At 52.1% G+C, this 26,603-nt stretch overlaps 1 protein-coding gene across 5 annotated transcripts in view; it reads right to left on the bottom strand.

Annotated features, from left to right (window-relative positions):
• The window catches only part of Kazn (kazrin, periplakin interacting protein), a 908,996-nt gene that overhangs the window by 85,344 nt on the left and 797,049 nt on the right, over positions 1-26,603 (bottom strand). For all 5 annotated transcript variants that reach the window (XM_075946808.1, XM_075946807.1, XM_075946809.1 and 2 more), the window contains one exon: positions 13,418-13,609. In XM_075946808.1, coding sequence (XP_075802923.1) covers positions 13,418-13,609 — 192 coding nt within the window. The remainder of the gene's footprint in view (positions 1-13,417; positions 13,610-26,603) is intronic.

The following is a 26,603-nucleotide window of genomic DNA, read 5'->3' on the forward strand; positions in this document are numbered from 1 at the left end:
ACCCGAGACTGTGAATTATGAGGATCCCGTGACACCCTGTGTCAGATCAGCATGTGACCAAGGGCAGAGAGAGGGCTTCATCTGTAGAGGGCACAGCTGGGAGCAGGAGGACTTCCTGGAGGAGGCAGTCTTTGCCTGAAACAGAAACCCTGCCCTTGAGGTGTTCGTGGTACCTCAGATCAAGTGTGAGGTCAATACCAAGCCCTGCTCAGTGGGGAGGCCGTCAGTCCTGGCATCTGGCCTGGCACTGCAGGACAAGCTGGACCTGGCCTACTTGGCATCCAAGCTCACAGCCTCTAAGTCAGCTCCCCAGGGGACATTTCCCAGGAACCTGCCAAGCTTTGGCAACTGAACAGAGCTGGCAGGCTGACCTGCCCCCCCTGAATGCTACCAGGGTCATTCTAGCCTGTTCTGCATTGAAGGAAGGTGAAAATCAAATTCCCCAAAGAGGCAGCACAGGCTAGCGTGGAAGTCACATTCCACAGATCATTCAGGTGGCCACAAAGGCCAGTGCTCACAGGTCACTGAACCAGAAAGCCAGGGCTCGGGGACACCTCTCAGACCCAAGGACCTTCTGGAATCTGAAGCAGAACCCACTGAGTCCGAAGGCTTACTCCCCTCCCTACCCTTTTCCTGAGCCTCACCTTTGGGCTAACCCTGGACACTGGCCCATCTGGTTGGCTCATTCTTCACCCCAACCTTGCTCTCTTTTCAGTGGCAGAGACAGGAGAGGAGGCACAAGCCAAAGAATGAAAACCAGTCAGTTTCCTGAAGGCCTGATCACAGGGGCCACAGACCCTAAAGGGTTAACCATCCCTCCGTGGGCAGCTCTGCCAGCCAGGTGCTCCACTAAAGGTGAGGCACAGGGCAGGAGAGAGTTCCCGGCAACAGATGGTCAACCGCTCACCCAGCATCATCTAGCTGGGCCTGTCTGCGGGGTGGCTGAGTGGATCTGAGCCAGGGCAGTACCTGCTCAGCTCTTCCTGGAACTTGGACACTGGGTGTGGTCCAGTGTCTGAGCCCTGGGCTCTAACTAAGCCCTCTGCCTTTCCTTGATCTCATGCTCAGACCTCCAGGGGTTGCCCGAGTAAGTGAGCAGGCCGAAGCCAGCCATGCAGAAACTTTGGGCCTGAATCCTGGACCCTCATTTGCTGGTATGAGGGCGGCAGCCTCTACAATTCCACCCTTTACCGTGTCCACAGCAGCAGGAGGCTGTATTCGGCCTTTCCGCAGGCTCTGTCTGCTCCTCATGCAGGGATCTGCTCTAAGGCTTGCTGCCTGTAAGAACTAGGAGGTGGGGCATGATGACAAGGGCCCTGAATGAACTGTCACCTTTCCATTTTCTAGGTTAGGAGCCTGGGCACGCTGTATGCCCAGCTGTGGACTCCGCGCTCCTGACTGTCAACTCAATTGTGCCCACTGCCTTGGTTCCATCGGAGAGTCTGACCCTGAGAGCCAGGCTGCAAATACTTTGTCACTTAAAAGATAATTAGACACTCCCCCAAACAACAGCTGTGTGGTATTCCTGCTAGCAGCTCAGCACTTCCCCATACACAAACAACACACACACACACACACACACACACACACACACACACACACACACACACACACAAACACGTCCACCCACCTACCTATTTGTTTTTGCAGTACTGGGGCTTAAATCTAGGGACCAGCATATACTGGGCACATGCATTGCCACTAGGCTATATCCCCTGCCCTCTTTTTACTTTTCATTTGGAGGCAGAGGCTCAATAAGTTACCCAGGTTAGCCTTGAATTTGCAATCCTCCTGCCTCGGCTTCCTGGGTAGCTGGATTACATCCTCCACTGCCTGACCTGACTCACCCTCCATTTAAAATCTATCTACCAGTAGATTTCTTCTATGTGCCTCAGTTTCCCCATCTGCAGAGTGGGGAGAACATCCTGTAGGGCTGCTAAAGAATTGCCTGAACATATTTATCCATATATATTCATATTTATGTATATATTCATCTATATTCATTCAATGTATAATTGGCTTATAAAAATTTTATACATTCATTTGTGAACTATACTAATTATATCAGGGTTTTCTGAGTCAGGGTTTGTGTAGCTCTGACTGACCTTGAACTCAGAGAGCTACCTTAAAGGTGCGGCTCCCACATCCAGCCTCAGAATTCTTTCTCAGAATGCCATCCTCACTGGGCCATTGCTTTGTCACCCAAAGTCTTTATTCAACCACAGTACCTGGCCCTGGAGTTGAACGGGACATATTCCGTGTAAAACTGGTACAAGTCTTCAGCCCGGTACCAAGGAAATCAGTCCTCTCCTCTTCCAGCCCCCAGTGTCAGGCCCTGAGTTGCTCTCCCGGCTGTCAGCGGCTTCAGTCCTAACTGTTGGTCAGCATGTGTGGTCGACACAATTACGAGGTCGTGCTACAGAGCTGGGCTGTGGCTCAACTGCAGGATCCAGCTTGAATGTGCCTGCTCTAGCTCCTGGGCTGCAGACCGGGAGCCCCCAGCGCTTGGTTTTCCCAGAGGACAGGCTTTGCACTGTCCTTTCTCTCATCCTCATGTCAGGGCTGCCTGGCTAGGTAAGTCTGACCCTCAGGGTTCTGCGTCCCTAGGACTAAAATCCTGTGACTGATGAGGCCAGCATGCAGGATAAGAAAGCCAAGCTGGTGGCTGGGACTCTAACCCTTAGATGGAATGCTTGACTAGTATCACAAAGCTCTGGGCTGGATCCCCAGTAAACATAAACTGGGCATGGTTACCTGTGCCTGTAAGATTATAAATTCAAGGTCATCCTCAGTGAGTTTGAGGTCAGCCCAGGATATGTGGGAACCTGTCTCAAGTCTCTCCCTTAAGAAAGACCCAAAAGTCTATGAGTCTAAGCTAGACGCCACCACAGAACACCACCTCCAGGCCTCCTCATCTGCCTTGCCCTTAAAGCCGGGTTTTACTCATGCTAAGAAGCCTTCAGCTTCTGTGTGTGCTGTGGGTCATCTGTCATTATACAACAAGCAGACATCCAGACTCAGCACCACAGTCAAGAATGAACACCCATGACCCCCAGCTTCCTCCCTGCTCTATGACGAGCTCGCACGTCGCCAGCTTGCTATTTCTGTCCAGTAGCACGATGCGCGTTTTCTGGACTTTCTGCGGGAATGGAATCACTGCACATCCTGCCTCCTCTGGACCCTGTCAATCACTATAACCGTTCCGAGGTCTGTCCATGTCACAGGCCAGGGCAAACGTCTGCGGCTTCACCGTTGCCAAGGCTCCTGCTCTAGTCTGCCACCCATTGGTTCATTCACCTGTGGGTGGCCATGTGGGCTGCTTCCTGCTTCGGGGCTGTGACACATGACCTGCTGTGGATATCTGAGGATGTGTCTTTGGGGGGACAGGTATCTCCTTGTGAGACGTTGAACCCCACGTTGTGGTGTCTACTCTGTATCTTTGCTGGGTTATTTTCTGGGTTCTCTCTCTCCTCCCTGGCAATGTTCCTGCTGCAGCAAAAAAAAAAAAGACACAACAGAATCTCGCGTTGTGTGGAGTCTGGCTGGCTTGTCACTGTCAGAATATGGTGGAAATGATGCTGAGAGACTCCCAGGGAATTCTTTAGCTCCATGTGGTATCAGCCAGGCTCCCTTTGGTATTCTGTTGCACATCCAAGATGTCTTCATGGAGATCCTGGTGTGCTGACATGACGGCTGTGTGTAGATGGCCCGGTAACCAGGGCCTTTTGAGTGCCTGCCACTGAGTGGGGGCAGGCTTCCTTCATAGAGATTCAGGGCTTTCGGGCAAGGTCCCCAGAAACCAAGGTGTAGCTGCAAGTTGTCCTCTAACCTGCACAGGTGTGCTGAGGCATGCAAGCCTACACACACAGTCACACATACATTACACGCATGTACACACACTCACACACATTACATAACACATGCACGCACACACACATTACACACATGCACACACTCAAAACTGACTTAAAGAATCTCATTATAGGGGGTCTGTGTCAGATGTTGGGACTTCCACGCTTGGTGCCTCAGCTTCCCTAGCCATAGTCAGGCTCCCCCCACCTACACCCTCAGATGTGAGAGAAATGTGTAGATAAGGGCGTGTGACAAGCTGGGCACAGGGCTTGCTCACTAACCTGAGTGAGACTCTCGGCTTGCTGTATATGCCCACCTTGTACCCCTCAAGGTCCTTACGACCATCGCTGGAATAGTGGTCCTACCCCAGGGCCTTGTCTAAGGCCAGGAAAGCATCCCCCTGTGGAGCAAGCATGGCTGAGAGGAACCAGGACAAAGGCTCTGTCACACTTGATCTGTGCCCAGGGCCACCTTGGACCAGTTCTTGAGTCAGCTAAACTTGACCACCTCAGAGGCCAGCTCAGCACAGGACTTCCTGGGATCAGGCCTGGGTGCCTCTTCTGGGACAAAGGCCAACATAGCTCTCATTCTCCTGTCACAGTGGCAGGGTGTGTCCTGACCCAGCCTGGTAAGGACGGCTGGAGATCCCCGGAGATCCCCGGGAGACAATTTAACCACGTCTGGGGCCTGGTGTGCATCACAGCAGGCTTTGTCCACGCCTGTGCGTTTCACTCCCCACCCCAGGAAGGAGCAGGGCTGAATCAGAAGTCAGGATCAGGGTTTCAAGGTCAGCAACTCTAGCTTGCTCCTAAAACCCCTGGGGGGGGGGCTGCAGCTGAGGCTGCTGGCGTTCAGGGGACAGGCTGTGCTCCCTGAGCTGCACAGGGAAGGGACTGGGTGAAGGGGTGGGGAAACTGGTCTAGACCGGCGTTTATGGCCAGGGACAACTCTAGAGCAAACACTGGGGGTGACTCAACAAGACCAGTGACTCCAGGGTCTCAGTGAGACACAGAAATCCACACCTTCCCTTCCCTACTCTTTGGGGGCTCCCCTTCTTTCCTGAAAGAAGAAAATCTTTGCTAAGTGTCTTCAAAACACACAGAGAACTCTGTGGACAGGTATTGGCCCCCAAACCACCTAGCTCTCTTATGCCCATTTTAAAGACAGGGTACAGTAGTAGCTGGCTAACAAAGGTTGCTGGGGGCAGCAGGGGCTCATGCAGATAAGGCACAGAGGACAAGGCATGGGCCATCCCAGTGCTAAACAGACATGGACCCTTTGCTCTTTAAAGAGACCCGGTGTCAGCTCCCACCTCAGTCCTCCCAGGGACCAAATGGGCACATTTCCCTGACCCTACAGGGAACTTTGGGGACGAGCACAGTACATATCCTGCAGGTCCTAGAGGGCACCCGTGGGATTTCAAGCAGATTCAGCCTACAGGTGTTCTCAGCATGAGTGAAGGGTTCAGCCGACAGACTGTAGGACATCACTGGAACTGGGGAAGCAGCTCAGGTGGTGCAGAGCCCGCCTAGCATGCCTGAGATCCTGGATCCCCTGCCTAGCATGCCTGAGACCCTGGATCCCCTGCCTAGCATGCCTGAGACCCTGGATCCCCTGCCTAGCATGCCTGAGATCCTGGATCCCCCGCCTAGCATGCCTGAGATCCTGGATCCCCCACCTAGCATGCCTGAGGCTCTGGATCTAATCTCTAGCATGGCATTCACTGAGTACTGGACCTCCTCTCTCAGTACTGAGGTAGGTGGGTCAGGTAGGTGGATCAGGAGTTTGATGTCATCCTTGGCTAGATAGTTAGTTTGAGGATAGCCTGACTTATATGAAACTCTGTAGAAGGAGGAGGAGGAAGGGAGAGGGAGGAGGAGAAGAACGGCAGTAACAAGCCAACCAGTACACCATGAGACTGGAACTGGAAATGAAGTGCCAAAGCTACAGGGTTGGGGCTGGAGTGATGATGGTTAAAAGTATTGGCTGCTCTTCCAGAGGACCTGGGATAGACTCTTGCCATGCAAGCCCAAGGACCTGAGTTCAATCCCCAGATCCCCGTAGGGATGGATTGAAAGAACTGACTCCACAAAGTTGTCCTCTGTTCGTTACACATGCACCATGGCACGTGTAATACAAACCTAGTAGTAATAAATAATGAGCAGGGTGGTGGCGGGGTATGCCTTTAATCCTAGCACTCCGGGGGAAGAGGCAGGTGGATCTCTGTGAGTTCAAGGCCAGCCAGATCTACAAGAGGAAGTTCCAGGACAGGCTCCAAAGCTACAGAGAAACCCAGTCTGGGGGGGGGAGGATTTAACAACAATGACAATAATAGCAATACAACGTTGGGAGACAAGAGTCTCTCTACATAGCCTGGCAGTCCTGAAACTCACTTTGTAGACCAGGCTGACCTTGAACTCACAAAGATCCACCAGCTCTGCAAGGAATGCTGGGATTAAAAATGTGAGCCACCAAGTCCAGCTAATAATAATATTTTTATTTATATTTTTATTTTTTAAGATTTATTTATTTATTATGCATACAACATTCCTTCCATGTATGTTTGTATGCCAGAAGAGGGCGCCAGATCTCATTACAGATGGTTGTGAGCCACCATGTGGTTGCTGGGAATTGAACTCAGGACCTCTGGAAGAGCAATCAGTGCTCTTAACCTCTGAGCCATCTCTCCAGCCCAATAATATTTTTAAAGTTTATTTCAGAGCAATAAGAATCTGAGTTCATCCAGCAAAGCTGATTTGCCACCATGATGGTACGTTAAGATCTTTCTATACTAAGACGCCTTTTGGGGAGACAATGCTGGTGACATTAACACATAGATAATGGATAATGAAACACTCAACCTTTGGACCATCCACCTGGTGTGGTGGTGTGTGCCTATAATCCTGACACTTGGGAGGTAGAGGCAGGAGGACCAGAAGTTCAAGGATAGCCTTGACTACATACGGAGTTGGAAGCCCAGCTGGACGACATGAAACAACAACTGATTCTTCAGGAAACTACCTACCTACCACTCAGGAGCTTTCCTGCCGACAAAGTGCAGCCATGGCTACATAATTAAGGCAACCGGTGAGGTCAGCTTTCCACCAGAGCACTACAGGAGCTATGATATGGGCAGAGGAGTTGTTCAGAAACAGCAGTAAAGCCGAGTGTGCCAGTTCACACCTATAACCCAGGCACCTGGAAGGCAGAGGCAGGTGGATTGCTGTGAATTTGAGCCAGCCAGCCTGAGCTGCACAGTTGAACTCTGCCTCAAAACAAACAAACAAACAAACAAACAAAAGCTGGACAGGGCAGCCCAAGAGGCAGAGTCAGGAGGATCTGTGTGTGTTTGAGACTGCTGGTCTACAAGGTAAGCTCCAAAGGGCTATGGAGAGACCTTGCCTCAAAAAACAAACGACACAAAGCATAAGACACATGTTGACTCCATTTAGTCACTTCTCACTTCAAAAATCCATGTTAGCCAGTAGTGGTGGTGCACACCTTTAATCCCAGCACTAGGGAGGCAGAGGCAGGTGGATCTCTCTGACGGGTCTACAAAGGGGGTTCCAGGGCAGCCAGGACTGTTGCACAGAGAAACCCTGTCTAGAAACAAGCAAACAACAACAAAAACGACCAAAATAAAACAACGAAAGAAATCAATGCAAGTGATGCTAACACGTATCGGGCTCATTGCTGCTATTTCAGAATCAGTTAGAATTCAGACATTCACCAGGGTGAAGAATGGCAAACAGTAATATTTCAAACCACAGAAACAGCTTGAGGGCTTTCACTTCCCTAAAAGCTTGAGAAAAGTTTGAGAGACAGCATCTACGAAACAGACAGGAGCTGGAGAGATGTCTCAGTGGCTATATTTGGGCAAGTTCCCAGCACCCACACTAGGTGGCTCACAACCACCTTAACTCCAGCTCTAGGGATCTGACGCCCTCTTCTGGCCTCACAGGTAACTGCACTTATGTGAACACATGCATATATACGCATATATAAAGCAAATTTAATAAATAAATAAAATTAGAGACTGGAAGTGTGACTTGGTTGGTAGACTGCTTGCCTAGTATGCACCAAGCCCTGGGCTTGATTCCCTGGACCACACCAACAAGGTGTAGCAGCATATAATCCCAACACTCAGGACTCAGAGACTGGAGGATCAGTAGTTCAAGGCCAGTCCCTAGACTATAGCAATTCTGAGGCCAGTCTGGAATATATGACACCCTTGCTCAACAAGCAAACAACAACGGTAAAGGCACCTGCTGCCAATCCTGATGACCCATAGAAGAGGAAGTAAGGAAATGATTCTTGCAAGCTGTCTGCACAAACACCCTGGCAAATGCTTGCATGCACATGAACAGGAGTCTCTCACATGCATGTACACACACACGTACACACACACACACACACACACACACACACACACACACACTAAATTAGAAACGCAATACAGAAAATGACAAGAGAAAAAGGTTTTCAAGCCGGATCTTTGTCATGTGATAGTGGCCAAAAGAGGGAGCGAGGAGAAAACATGGGAACAGCTCAGATGTCCAATGACAGGGAAATGGCTGAATAAATAATGGAGCCTCCATTTGGTGGAACATTATGCAGTCATTAAAAATTATGTCCTCGAATCGTATTTATTGTTGTTGGAAATTGCTCAGCATGTTCAACACACTGTTAAGAGATTTAAAAGAAAAAAAATGAAAGAAAGTCATTTTCACGACAGCCGCGATTTACAGGGAAGTCAGGAAATGGAATCCTGGGAAATTATCAACAGCAGATGGTCCCTCGAGCTCCCAGAGAGCACAGTGGGGGTCACGGGGTATCTAGGGGAGGGGCTAGACACACCCACTACCGTGCTTCTTGCTCATTCGCTTTCTACTTTTAAACTCACGAGGAGACCAAACACCCGAAACCAACATGCCCACGTTCACCCCCAGGGCAGCAGAGGCGTCCTCCAAGCCCCTGGCTTCCCACACTTGATTCTCTTCCCAGTCTGATGTCAGCATTTGGGGACCACTGTGCCCGTGCCTGCGTGTGTTTCCAATCCTCACCCAAGCTGCAAACTTAAGGTCTCGTCTAAACTGCAAGATGGTGGAGGTGGGGCCTCTGCCAGGGCGGAAGTCTTTGGGGCACTGCTTTTCCCTGGGGCCAAGGACTGTTAACAAGTGTCACTGCCATCTGCTGCCTGTTCCGCAGGCACACGTCCGCCCACGTCTGCTCATTCTCCTCATTACAGGGCATAAATCCCTCTGCATGCCCCACCTCCACCTGCCACATCTGTCTGCAATTTGTGCAGTCGCTGGTGCAGGGGCTGGTGCAGAAACGAGTTCTGTAGGACGCTGCGGGACTCCAGGTGGAATGCTCTCAGGGACTGGACATGTCCAGCCACTAGCTTTTCAGGGACCCTGTGGCCTTGAGTGCATGGGCTCGGGGGGTGCCATTGGCCTAGAAGCCAGACAGGTAGTGGCTCTGAGATCTGAGAAGGCAGGCCTTGCCTCTGGCATCTGCCAATCACTGGGCCTCTGTATAGATCACAGGAAGTAGTGAGCCAGTCAGTCATCCTGCACACCACGCAACCCTCTCGGCTTAAGAGGCAGCCACTCTCATTGCCCTGAAGGTAAGAAACACGGGCACTACATTACCTCACAGGAATGCAGGTTCAGGCAGGTTGGGAAATTTAGACAAGGTCAAAATTAGTGAGAGGTCGAGCCAGATGAGGCAGCGCTTCATACCTGCAATCCCAGCCCCTGGGAGGCCGAGGCAGATGGATCACAGTGACCTGGTGGCTAGCCTAGGCTATATAGCGAGTGCAAGGCTAGCCTAGGGTATAAAGGAAAATGTGAAGATAGAGCTGGGGTACAAGTTCAGTTCAAATCTGACTCCAGAGCTGGCCACCCCATGGCTGAGCTAAAGTGGTTTCCAAGCCCCTATCATTCCCAGTTGGCTCTCTCTCTGGTCTTGGTTATTGTCTCAAACACGTAAGCGCTCAGCTCCAGCATCATGCTTGCCTGCTGCCATGTTCCCCACCTGTATGATGGTCATGGACTTCCTCTGTGAGCCCCCAACAAACTCGTCTGCAAGGTGCTTTGGTCATGGTGCCTTATCACAGCAATAAAATAGGAAACAAGACATACCATAACGACAATTCAAGGAAAGACACCTGTATTATCCACATCTATGCATTATTCATGGTCAATAAAAATACTAAATAGAAAGTCCTAGATGTCATAAGTCTTAAGTTACTTCCTGCATGTGTATGTGTGTGGAAGCCAGAGGTCAGTGCCAGGTGTCTTCCTCAGTCACTCTCCACCTGATTTTTTGGGACAAGTCTCTCACAGAGCCTGGTGCTCACTGACTCTGCTAGGCAGGATGGCCAGTGAGCCTGCGGGATTCTGTTGTCCCTGCCTCCCCAGCACTGGGTTTACAGGTGCAAACCGCCATGCCTTGCTTTTGAATTTGAGTGCCGAGAATTGAACGCAGGTCATGGGTTTATATCTGAGCTATCTCCCGGCCCCTTAATGATTTCGAATAGATAGTCACAACTGTTCTGTTCTATTATTAGCTTCCCTGGGTAAGCTCTAACTGTGCCTAACCTGTATAGTAACCTTTATCATAGGACACACGAATGGAAAAACACCCAGTGCACACAGATTTCATACTATACAGGTAGCATCTTAGAACACGTCCTCAGCACACCAGGGGTGTCGGATGCTCACTCTGCCTGCTGTGCTCTAGGGGGCTGGGCTTGTCGATGTAGACAGCACTGCTTTTAATTCTCACTTTTGTGCAACCCTGGATTCTTGCCCTTTGCTCTGGTCAGGGTAGGATGGAACGAATGCTTAGGTCCCCGAATATGCCTCCTGGCCCATAAACGGCCTCCTTCCAGGTCTTGAAGAGCAAACACAGCTGAGAATTCTGCTCCTGGCCAAGGGCAGGGGAGGAAAGGTCCTCTATCCCTGGAATAAACTCTGGGAAAGGTGCAAGAGGCAGAGTCTGGTGGCTTCCCAAGCCAGCACCAACTCTGCATGGGAGTGTCAGGCTTGGCGAGACCAAGGACCTGGGCGTGTACAGCCTGGGCTGAGTAGCACCAAGGAGACTCTAGGCCATGAGACTCCACAGTGAAGACGGCAGGGGATATTACGAGGTCCTTGAGCAGAGTAAAGGACAGCCACCCAGGCTGGAATGGACCTCTAGATGGCTGCATGGAGAAAAAGCAGGCACCTTTGGAAAATGACTTCCCAAGCATGCAGCCATTATGTAGTAGCTGGGTCACAATGCCCACACCATCAATACCCAGTCACGACAACCCTGACTCTGGTGGTCTGAATAAAAATCACCTCCATAACCCATAGGGAGTGGCACTATCAGAAGGTGTGACCTTGGTAGGGTAGGTGTGGCCTTGTTGGAGGAAGCGCGTCAGTGGGGGTGGGCTTTGAGATTTCAACCACTCAAGCCAGGCCCAGTGGCTCCCTCTCTTCCTGCTGCCTGTAGACCTGGATGTAGAACTCTCAGCTACCTCTCCAGTACCACATTGCCTGTGTGCTGCCGTGTTTCCCACCACGACTATAACGGACTAAATCTCTGAACTGCAGGCCAGCCCCAATTAAATATTTTCCTTTGTAAGAGGTGCCACGGTCGTGGTGTCTCTTCGCAGCAATAGGAACCGTAACTAACACATCGCTAAAATAAGATCCCCCTCATATGCCTTGAAAGCTGTACACACTCATCCTCCCAACGGCTCCTTACACACCCTGGGGGATGTCAGTGATGTGTCACATGGCCACCTGCTCAGTCAGCTGTGCATACCAAAGCAAGGGTCAGGGAAAGCTGCTGGGATGTAGGCGGCTCATCAGCCAACAAAAGTCCCTCTTCCTTCATAATGTGAGAACTTCACCAGGGCAAAGCTAGACAGCAAGAAAGTTCATACCCCAGACTCCTCGCTGCTCTACAGCAATGCGTGACCAGGCTCCTGACAGGACACCTGACGTGAGCCACCACTGTGGTCCCTTGCATGGTGTCTCATGGACCTGGAGGCTCAAACGCTCCTCTCCCAAACCTGAGATGCTCATCCAGGACTGGTCAAATGCAAACCTTGACAGCTCCCGGTGTCACGGTGGTTGAAATAACAAGGAAGCTCTGGCTTCAGGGACACAGCTTTTCTAGATGTCTGACAGACATGGTCAACCCGCAGCCCTCGGGGACGGCACAGAATCATAGACTGACTTAAAACATGAGACTTGTTTTTGCAATTCTTTACACTTTGTGACTGGACTGCACGGTTCTCAGGTGTGAACCTTTGCAGATGACATCTGTCACAAATGTCAAAAGGTTGAATGCACTCTTTCAAGTCAGCAGCATGCAGACCCCAAAAGCTGTTCTCTGGAGACACTGTAGACCAATTTTCAAAGCACAGGGCAGCTGCATCTTAGACAAACTTCCTATCTTTCTCAAAAAAAAAAAAACAAAAAAACAAAAAACCAACAACTGTCTGGAACCTTCCCTGAAGCCTGGAGAATGGGGGCAAGTGGCCTTGCAGGAGGAGAAAAGGAACTGAGAGCTGTTTCAGGGAACCTGGTTACACTTGGGGCCCATTGGTGTGTAATCTTTGGCCAGCTGGTAACCACAAAACTGGGGTCCAGCAAAAGATTTCCAACACGTCTGCATAGGTTCAAGGGTCTCCCCAGCGACAGGGCTGCACAATGCCGCATCTCAAAGGGAAACTACATTGGTCGGAATGACGAGAATACGCTCAGCCCCTTCTCAGGGCCTGCCTTGGGGAACAGGAGTGATAAGTGGGGGCGCAGACATTTCTCCAGCAGAGCCCAGCACAAGCTCAGTCCTGAGCAGGGAGGTCCCACAGGCTCCCAAGAACGCAGGATAGCTTCAGCAGTAGCTCAGTGTCTTGGTCTATCAGAGATGGCTTCCGAGGCCCCACCCATGCCTGAGAATCTGTGGGCAGTTAATAGTTGTGTAAAGGCATGGCAGACGTCTGCTTCAGTGGTGAAACCACTGGGAAGGTGCCACATTCCTAAAATTAGCGCCTCACCATACTCTTGTGAGCAGCCCTAATGAGACTCAATGTGGGTGGGGGTGGGGGATGTAGAAAGGGGGCCTGGTTGGAAAGAGGAAGGGAGCAGTGGAGTGGGAGGGACAAGAGAGGGTGATGGGTATGAATGTGATTAAAATATGCTATATGCATGTACGAAAATGTCATAACGAGCCCATTATTATATAAAATATATACTAACAAAAGTTTCAAATAAATTTGTTGTTACTGTTACGAGACAGAGTTTCTCTGTGTAACAGCCCTGGCTGTCCTGGAACTCACTCTGTAGAGCAGGCTGAACTTCCAGACACCTGCTTGCCTCTACCTCCTAAGTGCTGGGATTAAAGGCACATGCAGCCTTAATTTGAAGACTTCCTTGTCTTCAAATACACTTTTTTAAAAGCCCACTTGCTCTTCACTCCTCAAGGCTACTGTCACCCTGAATCAGGATGTGACAGGGACCAACTCCAGGAAGCTCGCAATGGTCCCCTGTTGCGGGTCACTCACCTTGCAAGGCTTCTTTGGCCCTGGCCAGCTCCTGCTCCTTCTGCACCAGCTGTACCCGAAGCTCCGTGGCTGAGAGGACCTCGGAGCACTTGCCGCCCTGTGACTCCTCCAGGTCCTTGGCCAGCATCTCCTTCATCTGCCGGAGAAGGTGCACTTCCTCCTGAAGCTGGACCACTTCCTCCCGCAGGAGCACTAGGGGACAAGAGCAGCTGGTCAGAGGTGGGGGACCTGGAAGGGCTCAAGTGACTCCTGTGAGCTGTGCACATAGGATCTTTTCCCAAGTGGGCCCTGGACCCGCAGCTGCCACTCTCCTGAGCCGCCGATGCTTCTGGGACCACTCAGCGTCCCCCTGCCGGCTACGGACATAGGCATCAACATTCTGACCACAAGTCACCTCATGCCTGGGGAAGTTCTAGGTGTGATTTCTTATAGACTCCCCCAAACCTGCGCCTGGTACCAACAGGATCCCCACTTTACACATAAGGCCACTGAGGCAGAGAGGTGAAGGAACTCTGAAAGGCCAGGCTATGGTGCGCTACTGTGTGACTCTGGTGGTGAGTCAGGGTTTGGATAGTGTCACACTGGAGAACTGGTGACTAAGGGCAATTCCATCTTGTAGAGCACATGCCCCATGGGAGGAGGGGGTTCTAGAACCCACAGAGAACATAACATTGACAGGCATAACCCCAAGAATGGGGGCACCACGGGTGTAGGACATAACAGCGTCTATATGCAGCCCTGTGTGCGCATCCCGAGAGCCTCGCATCTTCTGAAGGTACCCAGGTAATGAGACTTTAAAGATGACAGCTCATGGAACATCACTTGCCACTGCAGTCCTGCAGGCCCTGGGGTGTCCCTTTAAGACCAATAAACCTCAAACGGCCAGGAGTGCTGGGGGCAGCACTGTGCCCTCACAGGGGCGGTAGACACAGGAGGCGGCATGTACAGGTCGTGCCTTTGTGTACACGATCATATGTAGGCCTTCGTGATGATCACACTTATGATGTCACGTCAAGAATGAAGCTACCAGGTGTGGTAGCATACTTACTTCACACCAGTGTAAGAGGTCGGTCTGGGCTAATAACGAGTTCCGGGCCAGCCTAGGCTAATAACGGATTCAAGGCTAGCCTGGGCTATATAGTTTTCTTAACCTCCACCACCCTCTAAAAGAAAGAGGTGGCAGGGGAAGAACCAAGCTGAAGGACACAGTGACAGCTCCACAAACAGCCCCAGGGTCTCCACTGCAGGCAGGTCCAGCTCTGTTCCCTCCCATTCCCAGCCACAACAGCCAAGGTCTTTCCTACTTCCCATCATCCTCCAGCTTTCCCTACCCTCTCCCCCTTCACGTGACACATATCTGTGCTCCACTGCGCATCCTCAGGCAGGTTCTTTCCCCAAAGACCCCAGAGTGGGGAGGCACCTGGCTGCTCTGTCTTACACTGGTGGACTCCAGTGGAGGCTGCTGACTGTCACATCCCCCTGAAAACCTGCAGAGTAAGTTTGCGTGGTCCTGGCCCAGCCCTCTCTCCAGGCGGGAGGTTGGATCACAAAGGGCCTTCACCCCAGCCACCTGTCCCTCGCTCTGGCTTGCCATCTTTAGTGGCACCCAAGTCTCTGGAACTCTCCTCCCCTTTATCAGTGGTCTTCATTTGCCCATCCTGATATTGAATGAATGGCTTCGATGTGTCTTCAAGGCTCTCTGAGGAAGCCACTGAGTTCTTATTGTCCACGCAGGCAAGCGGTGGTTCCCAAGAGGCCCTGTCAGTCCCTTGCCAACTCTTCCACAAATTTTATGTCCTTTCTTGGGGTCTTGTTTGCTACACAGCACAGGAAGCCCAGCCAGTCAGGGCTGCCAGATTAAGAAAAACACAACAAAGTAAAATCCCAGACACACGGGGGCCTGCCCTCAAGGAAGCTATGGGTCCTTCTTAGGGTATGTATATCCCCAGCAGTGTGTGGAACACGCTTGGCATTCGCTTGTGTTGGCCTACATTCTCATTGGACCATGCGCGCTGCTTCTTCCCAGTGGGGCTGCCCCCTCCCACGGTCACAGGCGCAGGAAGCAGAGTGAGCCAGGGGCTGGCACTGCTAGAACACCCCGAGGCAGTGGGTGCAGGTGGAAAACACAAACAGCTGCTGCACCTGAGCTTGGTCAAGAGCGAACATGGGGGTGGCCCTGGCACCACGCGCACCACCCAAACAGGTGTGCCTAGCTCTGAGGTCCCGCCCTCCAGCCAAGCCCAGCTCTGAAGTAGCCAATGGGAACCACACACACACCTAACAGGAAACCAGGCTGGAAAAACAACTAAGGGAAAATGAGAAGAGGCTCCTGTGAGCTTACCAAGCACCCACACTGGCTGTGTGAACAGTACAAAATGGGGTAAATGGGTCCAGGGGCAGAGAGTGTGCCTACCGTGCCCAAGGCCCTGAGTTCCATCCCCAGTCCTACCCCAAAACAAATCACTTAAACGTACCTGGCACCTTGCCCACAGTACGTGAGTACCACCAAGACGCACAGCTGGCTTTGCCAGCTGCATGGAGGGGACCAAACCCACACATTAGAAACAAGGGACAATGAAGAAACTGGAGTTAACTTTGGCTTTCCGCCTCAGAGGGTTTGGTACCTTGCAGCTGTGTGTCCTTGGACACGACACTATCCCTTTCTGGGCCTTCATAATGTACTCAGAGGGGCGTACTCTGTGCAAACCCACATGGCTATTACTGCTAGTGTGTGGCCGCACAACTCAACACAATGCCAGCAAGAACAGGTGGCTCGTTGGGTTAAAATTAATGAAGAAAAAAACGAGCCAAGTTTCTCAGCCGCACGGGCCACACTCGCCTCTCAGGTGCGGGAGGCTAAGGCGCTGGGCAGTGAACAGTATAGACTGTTGACTCTCCCATTCCAGCGAGTATAGACAGCCATTGAGGGAGACAGGAGGAAGGCCAAGCTGCTAAGCCAAGATGCCGCAAAGGCTTGTGGCCCGCTCACAGGAAGCTTCTGGGACTGTGCTGGCTTTGTCCAAGCCCAGAAAGGCAAACAGTACCATGGATGGTAGCCCCCCCCTGCACTGGGCAAACCCCCCTGGGCAGGGAGCAGGAAGGGAGGGATGCAGAGGCACCAACAAAAGCCATAACCAGGCAATCAGGCGACTGTTGCTTGGAGATCCTCCTGCCTCAGGGAGCTGCTTGCTACCCATGGAGCTAACTTACCCACACAAGAGGCCCCAGGAGCCTCTACCCTGAGGAAGAGGGGTTGCAGCATACCCTCCCAAGAGAACACATCCACAATCGGTGACCATGGAAGCTGCCAGGGAACCTGCTACTCCACAGCCCATCTCCTTTCATCTGTAAGAGTTCTGCTTTTAACAAGCTATCATTTCCCAGCCTCCAATGCAGCTAGGGTTGCCCGTGTGACCCAGTTTTGGACAATGGAGTATGGGGGGGAAAGACTGAATCTTTTTACATTTTATCTTCAGACAGTGGATTTAATGGCTGGAGCAGCAACAGCCACCTAGTAATAAAGAGGCAATCAATGTCTTAAGTAGATTAATCCCCACAAGAACCCATGAAATAGGTACTATTATTACCACACCAGCTTCATAGATTGGGGGTTTGAGATAGAGGGAGGTTAAATGATGGGGCCAAGCTTACAGATAAAGAGCAGAGCCAGGCTTTGGGGTTGGGTGGTCTGGTGTCAGCACCCTGTTCTGGCTTCTAGAATATGGTCCTATTCTGGGTCCTGAGACATACTCTGGGAACAGAGATGCTTGCTGATTTCCTCATGCAAACATCCCCACCACGTGTCTACAAGAAGCACATGAAGCAAGCTAAGAGGGCTACACGGTCCTGGGCTGTGTAACTGTCTAGCCCTCCACAGTGGTCAAACCACCCACTGCACACTGTTATCCGAGACATCATTCTCAGGCTCAGGAGAGGAACCCAGGTCTTTATCAGTCCCGGCATGGAGCGAGAGTGGAGTCTTGCGGCCTCGTCACCAGTGTCATTGCCCCCAGCCCCACTCCCCCAGGGGTAAGCTTGCTCTTGCCCCCCATGGTGAAGTAGATCTCAGCAACTGTGTGAGTGGGGGCCCAAGCCTTTGTACCAGGTTCATGGTCCCTGCAGTTCCTAAGAATGTGGGGTTCCTCAAAGACGGATAGGATCTCCTCCCATGCACCCCAGTGCCAGCTTCGGGCAGGGCCCTGGTGGGCGTGTGTCCCCAGTGCCGGGTGCTTCAGATAGAGGCAGGCCAGGCAGGTTGAGGCGGTTAATGGGGCTCAGTCTTGGCTCCACCACTTCCTGATGTTAACCCCTGGCATCTGACCTGAATGCTAGAATGGAGCCAAGGCTGGTTTCCTGGCCTTCAGTAAACATTAAACAAGGCAACTGTCTCTTAGGCTCTGTTAAACCTTTTAACATTGTGACATAATGCTGTTACCTACAAAGTTCAGGCCCTGGGAACTGCAATGGAGCTAACAACAACAACAACAACAACAAACAGATGGTGGTGGCGCAGGCCCTTAATCCCAGCACTTGGGAGGCAGAGGCAGGCAGATCTCTGTGAGTTCTGGTCTACAGAGTGAGTTCCAGGAAAAAAAAACACCAAAACAAAACAAAAATAATATAATAATAATAGTAGTAGTAGTATTTTAAAATCCCTCCAACTCTTATAATTTTAAGTAAGTTTATCATGTCATGTTGAGCTGCATTTGTAGTTATCCTGGGGCACAGGCTGCCCATCAGCCACAGATTGGATAGAAACATTCTGGAAACTTCTAAATGGGGGTCAGGTGTAGTTTATCACCACCAGTTTGCTTTGTTTTGAGACAGGGTCTTTTTTCATAGCTTTGCCTGTCCTGGAACTAGACTGGCTTCAAAGTCACAGAGATCCACCGGCTTCTGCCTCTCCAGTGCTGGGATTGATTAAAAGTGTGTGCCACCATGCCTGGCTCAATTTCATGACAGAGATTGTGTCCTCTGTCTTCTTGGAGAAGGCTTTGATCTCAGCACCCAAGGAACTCTGAGCCATAGTCTCCCCTGACCTGCGGGGTAAGCTAAGGGGCACTCAAGGCCTTTATGAAGGGCAGGGAAGGCAGGCCCTGTCACTAGCCTAGGGGAGACAGAAGAAACAGAAGAACGGGGCGGGGCAGAGAGAGCCTGTGTGAGGAAGTTGGACTGAGGGTGCTGCCTACTATGCATGGACAGACACCTTGGTCACCGGCCAAGCACACACCTGCTCCTGAGCTCAGACTCTGGCCTCCTGCAAAGTAAACCTAGGGAGGGAGTCACGCAGCCACGGAGCTAACCTGTGCTCTCTAGGGGGCCTCTTCAGAAGGCATCTTGGCAGCTCTGTGGACTGTGGCGGCTCTATATTCCCAGGAGGGCCACCTGAGCCATGTGTGCAGAGAAGGAAAGGCAGAGAGAGGTGGCTTACTGATAAAGCAATCACTGCTGCCCCCTCCAGCCTTTTAGAGACCATGGCTGCTGGCCTCATGCTAGATCCTTCTCTAAGGTCGGTCACAGGGTGACCCTGTGCTGGGCCGGGAGAGGCCTGGAGATTCTGGCAAGGTGCACCACTTCTCTGTGGGCCCGTCTGAGCCTGGCAGGTGGCCTTGCCTGAGCGGGCCTTGTTATTGTAGGGTCTGGGCCAAGTCCTATGCAGGTGGTGTGGCTGACACTGGACACTTTATCTGAAGCCAGGAGGAATGAGACACCCTTGGAGGGAAGTTTTAAGGTAGACAGCGAGAGGACAAAATCACCTGAAGGGGCAGGGCTAGCAGAAATGTGGGAATCCAGCAACGGGGTTCCTAGTGGAGGAGGGGCACCCGAAAACAGAATGGGGAGGGGGCTGCTGGCAGCCCAGGGCTGAGAGTGAGGTCTCCACAGTGGCCCGGGTCCTCCTCCGTGCTACACTGTACAATGGGCAAGAGAAGGGTCTTGGCTGACAAGCACATTTGAGGTTGTTGTTCACCTCTGCCTGGGTGGTGCCAACCCGCCCCGCCAGGCCCTCTCATAAGTTTCATCTCCGTGTGACATTGGTGCTCCATCATCACAGGAACCCCGGAGGACAAGGCATCTTCAGGGATACTGAAGCACAGAGGGACACGGTGTGGGGGCAAACCAGGGCTGCTCTCTTGAGGGTGCCAGACTAGAGGTTGTACTCGAGGTGACAGGTATAGCCTCTTCATCTCAATTTCCCCATGATCCTTCTCTTCCCACCGCTGGGCAGAGGATCCCAAAGGCTCTCTAAACAGCCACTGGCACTTCCAACTTTTCCTGATGTCTGAGGGGGACGGGGGTCTGCTACAAAGTCAGCTCTGAAAGCGCTCAGGATTCTGTGATGGCCAGAAGTGTCACAGGCAAGGGCCAGGATGCAATGACTTCCCAGTGTGTGGAACCAGAGGGCAGGATTGCGGGCAGGGCGAGCCAGCTTCAGTGCTATACAGCCACCCTGGGTCTGGGTTTGGACCTCCCTGCTTTGTCAAGCTAGGCTTGCCCTGCTCCTGCCCTGGTCCCTGCCTGGGGACCTCTGCCTATGTCAAGACTCCCCCCCCCCCACGCATCATGATTCCTAGCAGCTGGCAGAAAAGCGGCTGGAGCTCACCAAGATTCCACATTCTCTGGGTCTCTGTCATGTGATCTTGCCACTTGGCTGCTCTGTTTCCAAACGGGAAGGACTGCCACAGACTCCCACCCTTCATGAGTGCTGTCACTCAAGGCCCCTCCAGGCCTGTAGAGCACTGGGTAAGGTGATTCCTAACCCAGTGTGGGTGTGGCTGGGCATGTTGGGAACCAGGTGAGGCTGCCTCTTTTTCTCGGAATTTCACACCATTGTTTTTTCCTCTGGGGCCTGTTTAATCTGCCTGCCCTGAAGAGGCTGCTCCTGGAAGTACACTAGACTAACCCCATCACTTAGCTGTCTCGGGGAGGACACAGTGGGGAAGGCCACGGTTCCTCCCCGTCCCCCGGGCGAGCTGCACACATCCATTCAATACTGCAGAGTTCCAATTTTCTCCTGGGACAGGGCTGTGTAGTGACCATGGGCCATGCTCTGGAGGTGACGTTAAAACCCTGCCCTGGAAGGGATCCTGTAGGAAGCCTGAGTGTAGGGACAGACTCAGATTTGATCTGAGGATCGTCACTTGGGAACACAGGCCTCTCTGGCCTGCTGGAGACCTGGGCGGGTGCCATGAAGCAGCAGACATCTCTCACTGGGTGATTCCTGGCTAAGGAGAGGAGCAGGCCACGGAGCCACAGACAGGTGGCCAGGACTGCACAGCTTCCAGGCCTGGGCTCTCGCTTTTGGTGGCTCTGAGGAGCCAGTTCCTACCATGCACTTGCTCGGGAAGGATGGGAGAGGGCCATGTGGGCACCTCCTTCGGCCCTTAGTGGACACGTGTTTTGGGAGGCTGGAATTAGAAGCACCAGTCTGACTGTCGCTCACCCAAAGCTGGTGGTCTGACAGGGCTGTCCCAGGCTCTGGCACAAGGAATCCCACAGATCTTATGTGAGCTGAGCCACAACGCCACTGCTTCTCTTGAGAGGCTGGCTTGCCCGCCCGTCTTTCCTTCCCAGTTTCTTCACACCCCTGGATGAGGCTCTGCTGGTGGCTAAACCTGGGCCTCTCTGGGTAGGGACTCCTCTTTGCATGTGCCTGTTCGTGTGTGAGTGCGGACATATACGAGCTACTTTGAGAATACAGACATACTTATATGAGTAGGAACGAGAGGACACCCTAGGTGCCGGCCCTTGCTTTCCACCTTATTCAGACGGGGTCTCTGTGTTCACCATTGTGTATGCTGGATTAGCTGGCCGGTGAGCTTTGGGGATTCTTCTGTTTCTGCCTCCTATTTCTCTTAGGAGAGCTGGGATTAAAGACACGTGTCTTTTTACTCGAGTCCTGGGGATATGAACTCAGGTCCTTAGGCCTATGTGGCAAGACTTCGTCTTCCTAGCCTTGTCTCCAAATGCCCCCTTTGGTTTTTTTTTTTTTTTTGACACAGCACAGCCCCCCCTCCTGACTTGACTTTGGGAACCTCCCCTCATCAACACCTGTTTCTTCAGAAATGGAAATGGGTCCTTGTCTGATCAATGTTGACTCACCTTGACCACTGTGATTGGTTCAGGGGAAGCCACATGACCGAGCCAGCCCACCCAGAGCTCATCCTCAGACTCTAGGAGCCCAGGGGCTGCTAGTGGTCCTTCCTACAGCCTTGAATAACCGCCTACAAGGCATAAGGTAGCTCACGCCACACCTGAAGACAGATCTACACCCGAATTAGAGAGTGAACAGTCACTTTCATGGTCTAGCTAGTCTGAGCCAGGTTTTCTACTGCTTTCAAGAGAAAGAGAGTCCTGGCAAATCAATTCTGCCAGTTTTGGAGGAGCACCCCCCTATCCCCACAAATATGAAGGCACCTGCTGTGTGCCGAGTCCTCCAAGCTATCTATAATCCTCCCCCAGAAACAAGTGACACGGATCTTACTTACTTAAGAGCGATGAGCCTCCTTCCCAACTACTTCAGTTCCCATTGCTAAAGAGTCTCAGAGACCCAGCCTCCTATGGCCCCCAACTTGGTCCTGCCCCCTCTTGCTCAGCCCTACTATCCCAAACCTCCTAATTCTGCTTCAAGGCTGTTTCCAGGCATGCCCTATCGCCATGGGCCTGGGCCTTTCTCCTCTTCTATTACCCGTAGAGATCTCAGAGCACCAACCACACAGCTTTTGAGTTCATACCCTGAGCTGGGAGTTCACCCAGTGGCTGACACTGAATCTGAGCCAAGAGTCCCTCACCAAGCACGTGCAGAAGACTGGGCATCTGTTCCAATCCTTAGATGCAAAGGCTGAGCATGTGACTCAGTGGCAGAGCCTGGACCAGCAAAGGCTGAGGGTGTGGCGCAGTAGCAAAGTCCTTGTCCAGCCCATATGATACCCTGAGTTCCATCCCCAGGGCTGCCAAAACAAGCTAACCACACACAGTTTGCAGGTGCAAAGATGGGAAGCTCGGCTAGAAAGTTCAAGGTTAGAGAGCCGCTGGTCCTGGTGGTCAGGTGTGCATCCCAGCTCAGAAGCCCATCAGATACCAAAGCTCAAAACCAGCCCCCTGCCCTAAAAGCCACTCTGTGAAATACCAGGAAAAGAGGCTGACCAGAGGGGACAGATCTGAAAGAGGATCTAGCTCTGACTGACCTTCTTTCCTACCAGGGTCAGCCTCAGGAAAGAAGGTATCCACGGGGTTGGGGTAGAAACACAGCAGGCACCAGATGGTCCTGCCTGCTCCTCTCCTTTCTTACCTCGCATAGCCCTCCCTGGCTCACTTCCTTGTCCACCTCCTACCAAAGAAAATCCGATGGAAGCCGGGCGGTGGTGGCGCACGCCTTTAATCCCAGCACTTGGGAGGCAGAGACGGGCGGATCTCTGTGAGTTTGAGACCAGCCTGGCCTACAAGAGCTAGTTCCAGGACAGACTCCAAAACCACAGAGAAACCCTGTCTCGAAAAACCAAAAAAAAAAAAAAAAAAAAAGAAAGAAAGAAAGAAAGAAAAAGAAAATCCGATGGAAATACAAGGAGAAAAAAGAGGAGAGAACAGGCATTCGTCACCCTACCATGAAGTGGTCCTGGCCTTCCACACAGGGAGACCACAGCTCAGGGCAAGTTGGATCCATCACCTGAATTCAGTCAGCCCACGCTGGCCTGCTGGTCCACCAGAGACTGAGCCAGCACCCCAAGCCTCAGTTTCCTTTCCAGCTGCCTCCAGCATCCATGGAGCGATGCAAACCCCTGGCACTGCCAGAGCAGGTTTACTCTGACTAGCTTTGAGGAATTCTGGGTAGTCATGGGCTAGGGGAAAAGAACAGGTTTCTGTTCCCATTGCATGGACAGATAAACTGAGACCCAGAGGAAGAGTTTAGCTAGGTCCATTCCCTTGACCACTAAGCTACCTGTCATTACAAACTGGAAGCCAATCTAGAACGCGTGCTTGCACTTGGAGAGTCTAAGCCTATCACGTGTCACCTCAAGGTCATCAGTGCCTGTCAAGCCTTCTGGGGCACTACAGATGTGCATGGTCACACAGAGGGAAACAGGCATCACACCCAGGGAAGTGGGCATTGGGCTGGGTGTGGACTCCCATCACACAGCGGTGACAGAGCTGAAATGCCTGCTTTGGTGCACTCCCCTAAGGCAAGCATTAAAACCAAGTCCAGACTGGTCTGAACAAGTCCCAGGGCTGGAGGGGCCACAGAGACAAGTACTGGGTGCTGCCTGCTGCCCTGTGACCTGTGACTCCTTTCCCTCAGTCCCCTGTGAAAATGATCACAGTGACCAGGATAAGCCCCAATGCTGACTGAAGTCAACTCCCTGGTCCAAATTTTGACTCTTGCTGGAGAGATGGCTCAGGGGTTAAGAGTACGTGCTGCTCATTCAGAGGACCAAGTTCAGTTCCCAGCATCTATACCAGGCAACTTAAAGCCACCTCCGACCCCAGCTCCAGGGATCTGATGCCCTGTTCTGGCCTCTGTGGGCACAGCGCATAAACAGACACACAAACCCTGGAAAGTTACTCTTCTTTCCCTTGCATGGAGAATAGGTGTCATAGTAGGCCCTGGCTCCCAGAGCTGTTATGACAACGCTCCCTGCAAAAACGCCTAGCACAGAATCAGCCCTCAATTCAGTCGGCACAGGTAGCCAGCCAGCTGTCTGGGCCAGCTAAGGGTCAGCAGGACCTGTAGACATAGAGGGAAAGCAAGGAGGATGCCTCCGGCTGTGGGACCACAGCAGACACTCATCTCCAACCCCAAGGGAGGCTCTCCGGGATGCAGAGCTCAGAACACTGCCAGGCCCCTTCAAACCGTGTAACTCATTCCTCGTTATTCTCCGGCCCGACTGAACAGCTGCTTCAGAAGGGAATAAAATACGCTCCGCATAGTTTAAATGTTTCACTTATGAAAATGTCAGGGCCAACTTTATAAACGGTGTAACAGTAAAGACACTTACGAGAGACTGGTCCGGACTCACCAAGGGCTGGGGCGGGGGAAGGAGCATAGCCTCCACCACAGCCAAGTGGCTGGGATTCCCAGAAGGCGCCATCTGGGATGTCTCAGAGGGGGCACCAGATCACATCCCGGTCTCCCCACATGTAATAGGATCCTCTCTCTGGAAGCCCAGTTCAGCCAGAGGAGAGGGGGCACTTCCGGCCTGGGTCTGTTTCCCACACTCCAGGGTGCCTGGGTCTCTAGCCAATCAAGTTAATTGAAAAATTACCTGGGGCTGAGAAAAAGCAGGCCCAGTTGAGGGGAAGAGGCTCTCAGGAACCCTGCTGGTCCCCAGCAAGCCTGGACTACAGCAGAGGGAGTACCTGGAGGCCTTCTAGGAATTTTGCAGCTCCAGGGCTCTCCCTTTGCGATGCAGAAGGCCATGAAAACTTCCAGCCTCAGACTGAACTGAGCAGAGAACCTGCCTAGCATGCATGAGACTTTGGGTTCAGTTCCCTATATGGCAGGGTGTAACTCTAAGTCCGGCAGAAGAGGTGGAAGAGGCAGAAGCAGACTAATTGGAGAATCCGAGGTTCAAGGTTCCTTCAGTGAGAAAATTTAGGCACAAAGGAAAGAAAAACAGGAATAAAGAAGGACCTGACACACGAGTGCAGGCCAGTGAGTGTGGGTCTTGTTCACCTGGCTGGCAGGCATCTCCCAAGGTGCTCCCCAACACCCAGTCCTAGGAAGCCTGGGATTCAGACCAGCCACAAGACACAGGAGAAGCAGCTGCCTGTACCTCATAGGACAAGATGGTGCCCTTATGCCCAGGAAGCTCTGCAATGGGCCCAGACTGTTAAATCCCAATATGCGGCTTTTAACTTTGCCTTCAAAGTGCCCTCACGTCTATTATGTTTATGATTTCAACCCAGTGGTGTGTTTTATTGTTCTCATTAGAAGGATAAATGGTGATTCAGCCTAGTCATACAGGGTAGGTGGTGCAGCCTGAGGCTGGCCCTCCACCTCCTCCTGTCCATCCCTTCCTATTCCAGCCTGCGGCCTCCTGGGCACACCTAAGTCTCCCCAGGCTGCTCTGTTCACTTGTGTTCTCCTAGGACCCTATCAGTTCCAAATTGGTCGGCCATATCTGGAGACCTCTGCCATCAGCTTCTGGGCACTACAAAACGGGAGACCACTGGGGACCCCATTACTGCACCCCTCCTTCCAGGAAGCCACATCCTGCAGGACTAGACATGAACAAAGCTATTTTTAAAAATGCTTCCTTGGGCTGGGCTGGAGAAGTGGCACGCTTGGTCCCAAGTGCGTGTTTAGCATGCACGAGGTCGCGATTTCAAACCCCAGCATGATGAAGCATGTCTTTCATTCTAGTATCGAGGTGGAGGCAAAAGGGTCAGAAGTTCAGGGTCATCCTGGGCTACAGAGAGAAATCAAGGCTGCCTGGACTAAATAAGTCCCGAACTAAAGACAAAAAGAAGGGGAAAAAAAATCAGAAAAGGACAAGAAAAACAATTTCTTTTCTTTGGGGGGAAGTCTGGGCAAGGCGGCCCATGAATCAAATGTATAACCAGGACCCAGAAAAATGTGGGATTTGGGAAGAGGAAGGAACAATGGGGTGAGGGGGAGTCCCGGGGAACCCTGATCCCACCACAGAGCTTTCTGTGACTTCTGCCTTTGGGAACCTCCCCAGAGGTAGTGTTGCCCAGTGGTGAGGAAGAGGCTTCAGCCCCAGGTGTTTAGGTTGAGTGTCTGCCACTCATCAAGAGCCCCAGAAAGTCACGAATGCCTCTCTAGGTCTTGGTGCCCTCCTCTACCTTACAAGGTTGATGAGAGAGTGAATGAATCTCTACATCAAAGAACATTCTGGCAGGTGAGAAGTACTACACACGGCTGGGGCACTCTCCTCCCTCCTGCTCCTTCTTTGAGACCCGCACGACCTTCTGGCTTTCCTCCTGCCTGGCAGCACTATCCCTGATGACTTCTGGGCCTTCTGTCCCCACACCTCAGGTAGAACATTCTTTGCTGACAGGTCTTTCAGAGTAGGGTTTCCAGCAGTTAGGGGCTGGCTGCCCCACACAGTACTAATATAGGAGTTCAACACAGCAATCCTCTCCTGGCATTCTCCAGTTTATGGCCAGGGATGTGTCTTTTTTCCTGCCTGGAGTGGCTGCTAACTCCCAATAGCCTCTCCCATCTTCC

The sequence above is a fragment of the Microtus pennsylvanicus genome, chromosome 13, assembly GCF_037038515.1.
Source record: "Microtus pennsylvanicus isolate mMicPen1 chromosome 13, mMicPen1.hap1, whole genome shotgun sequence".
Taxonomy (NCBI): Eukaryota; Metazoa; Chordata; class Mammalia; order Rodentia; family Cricetidae; genus Microtus; species Microtus pennsylvanicus.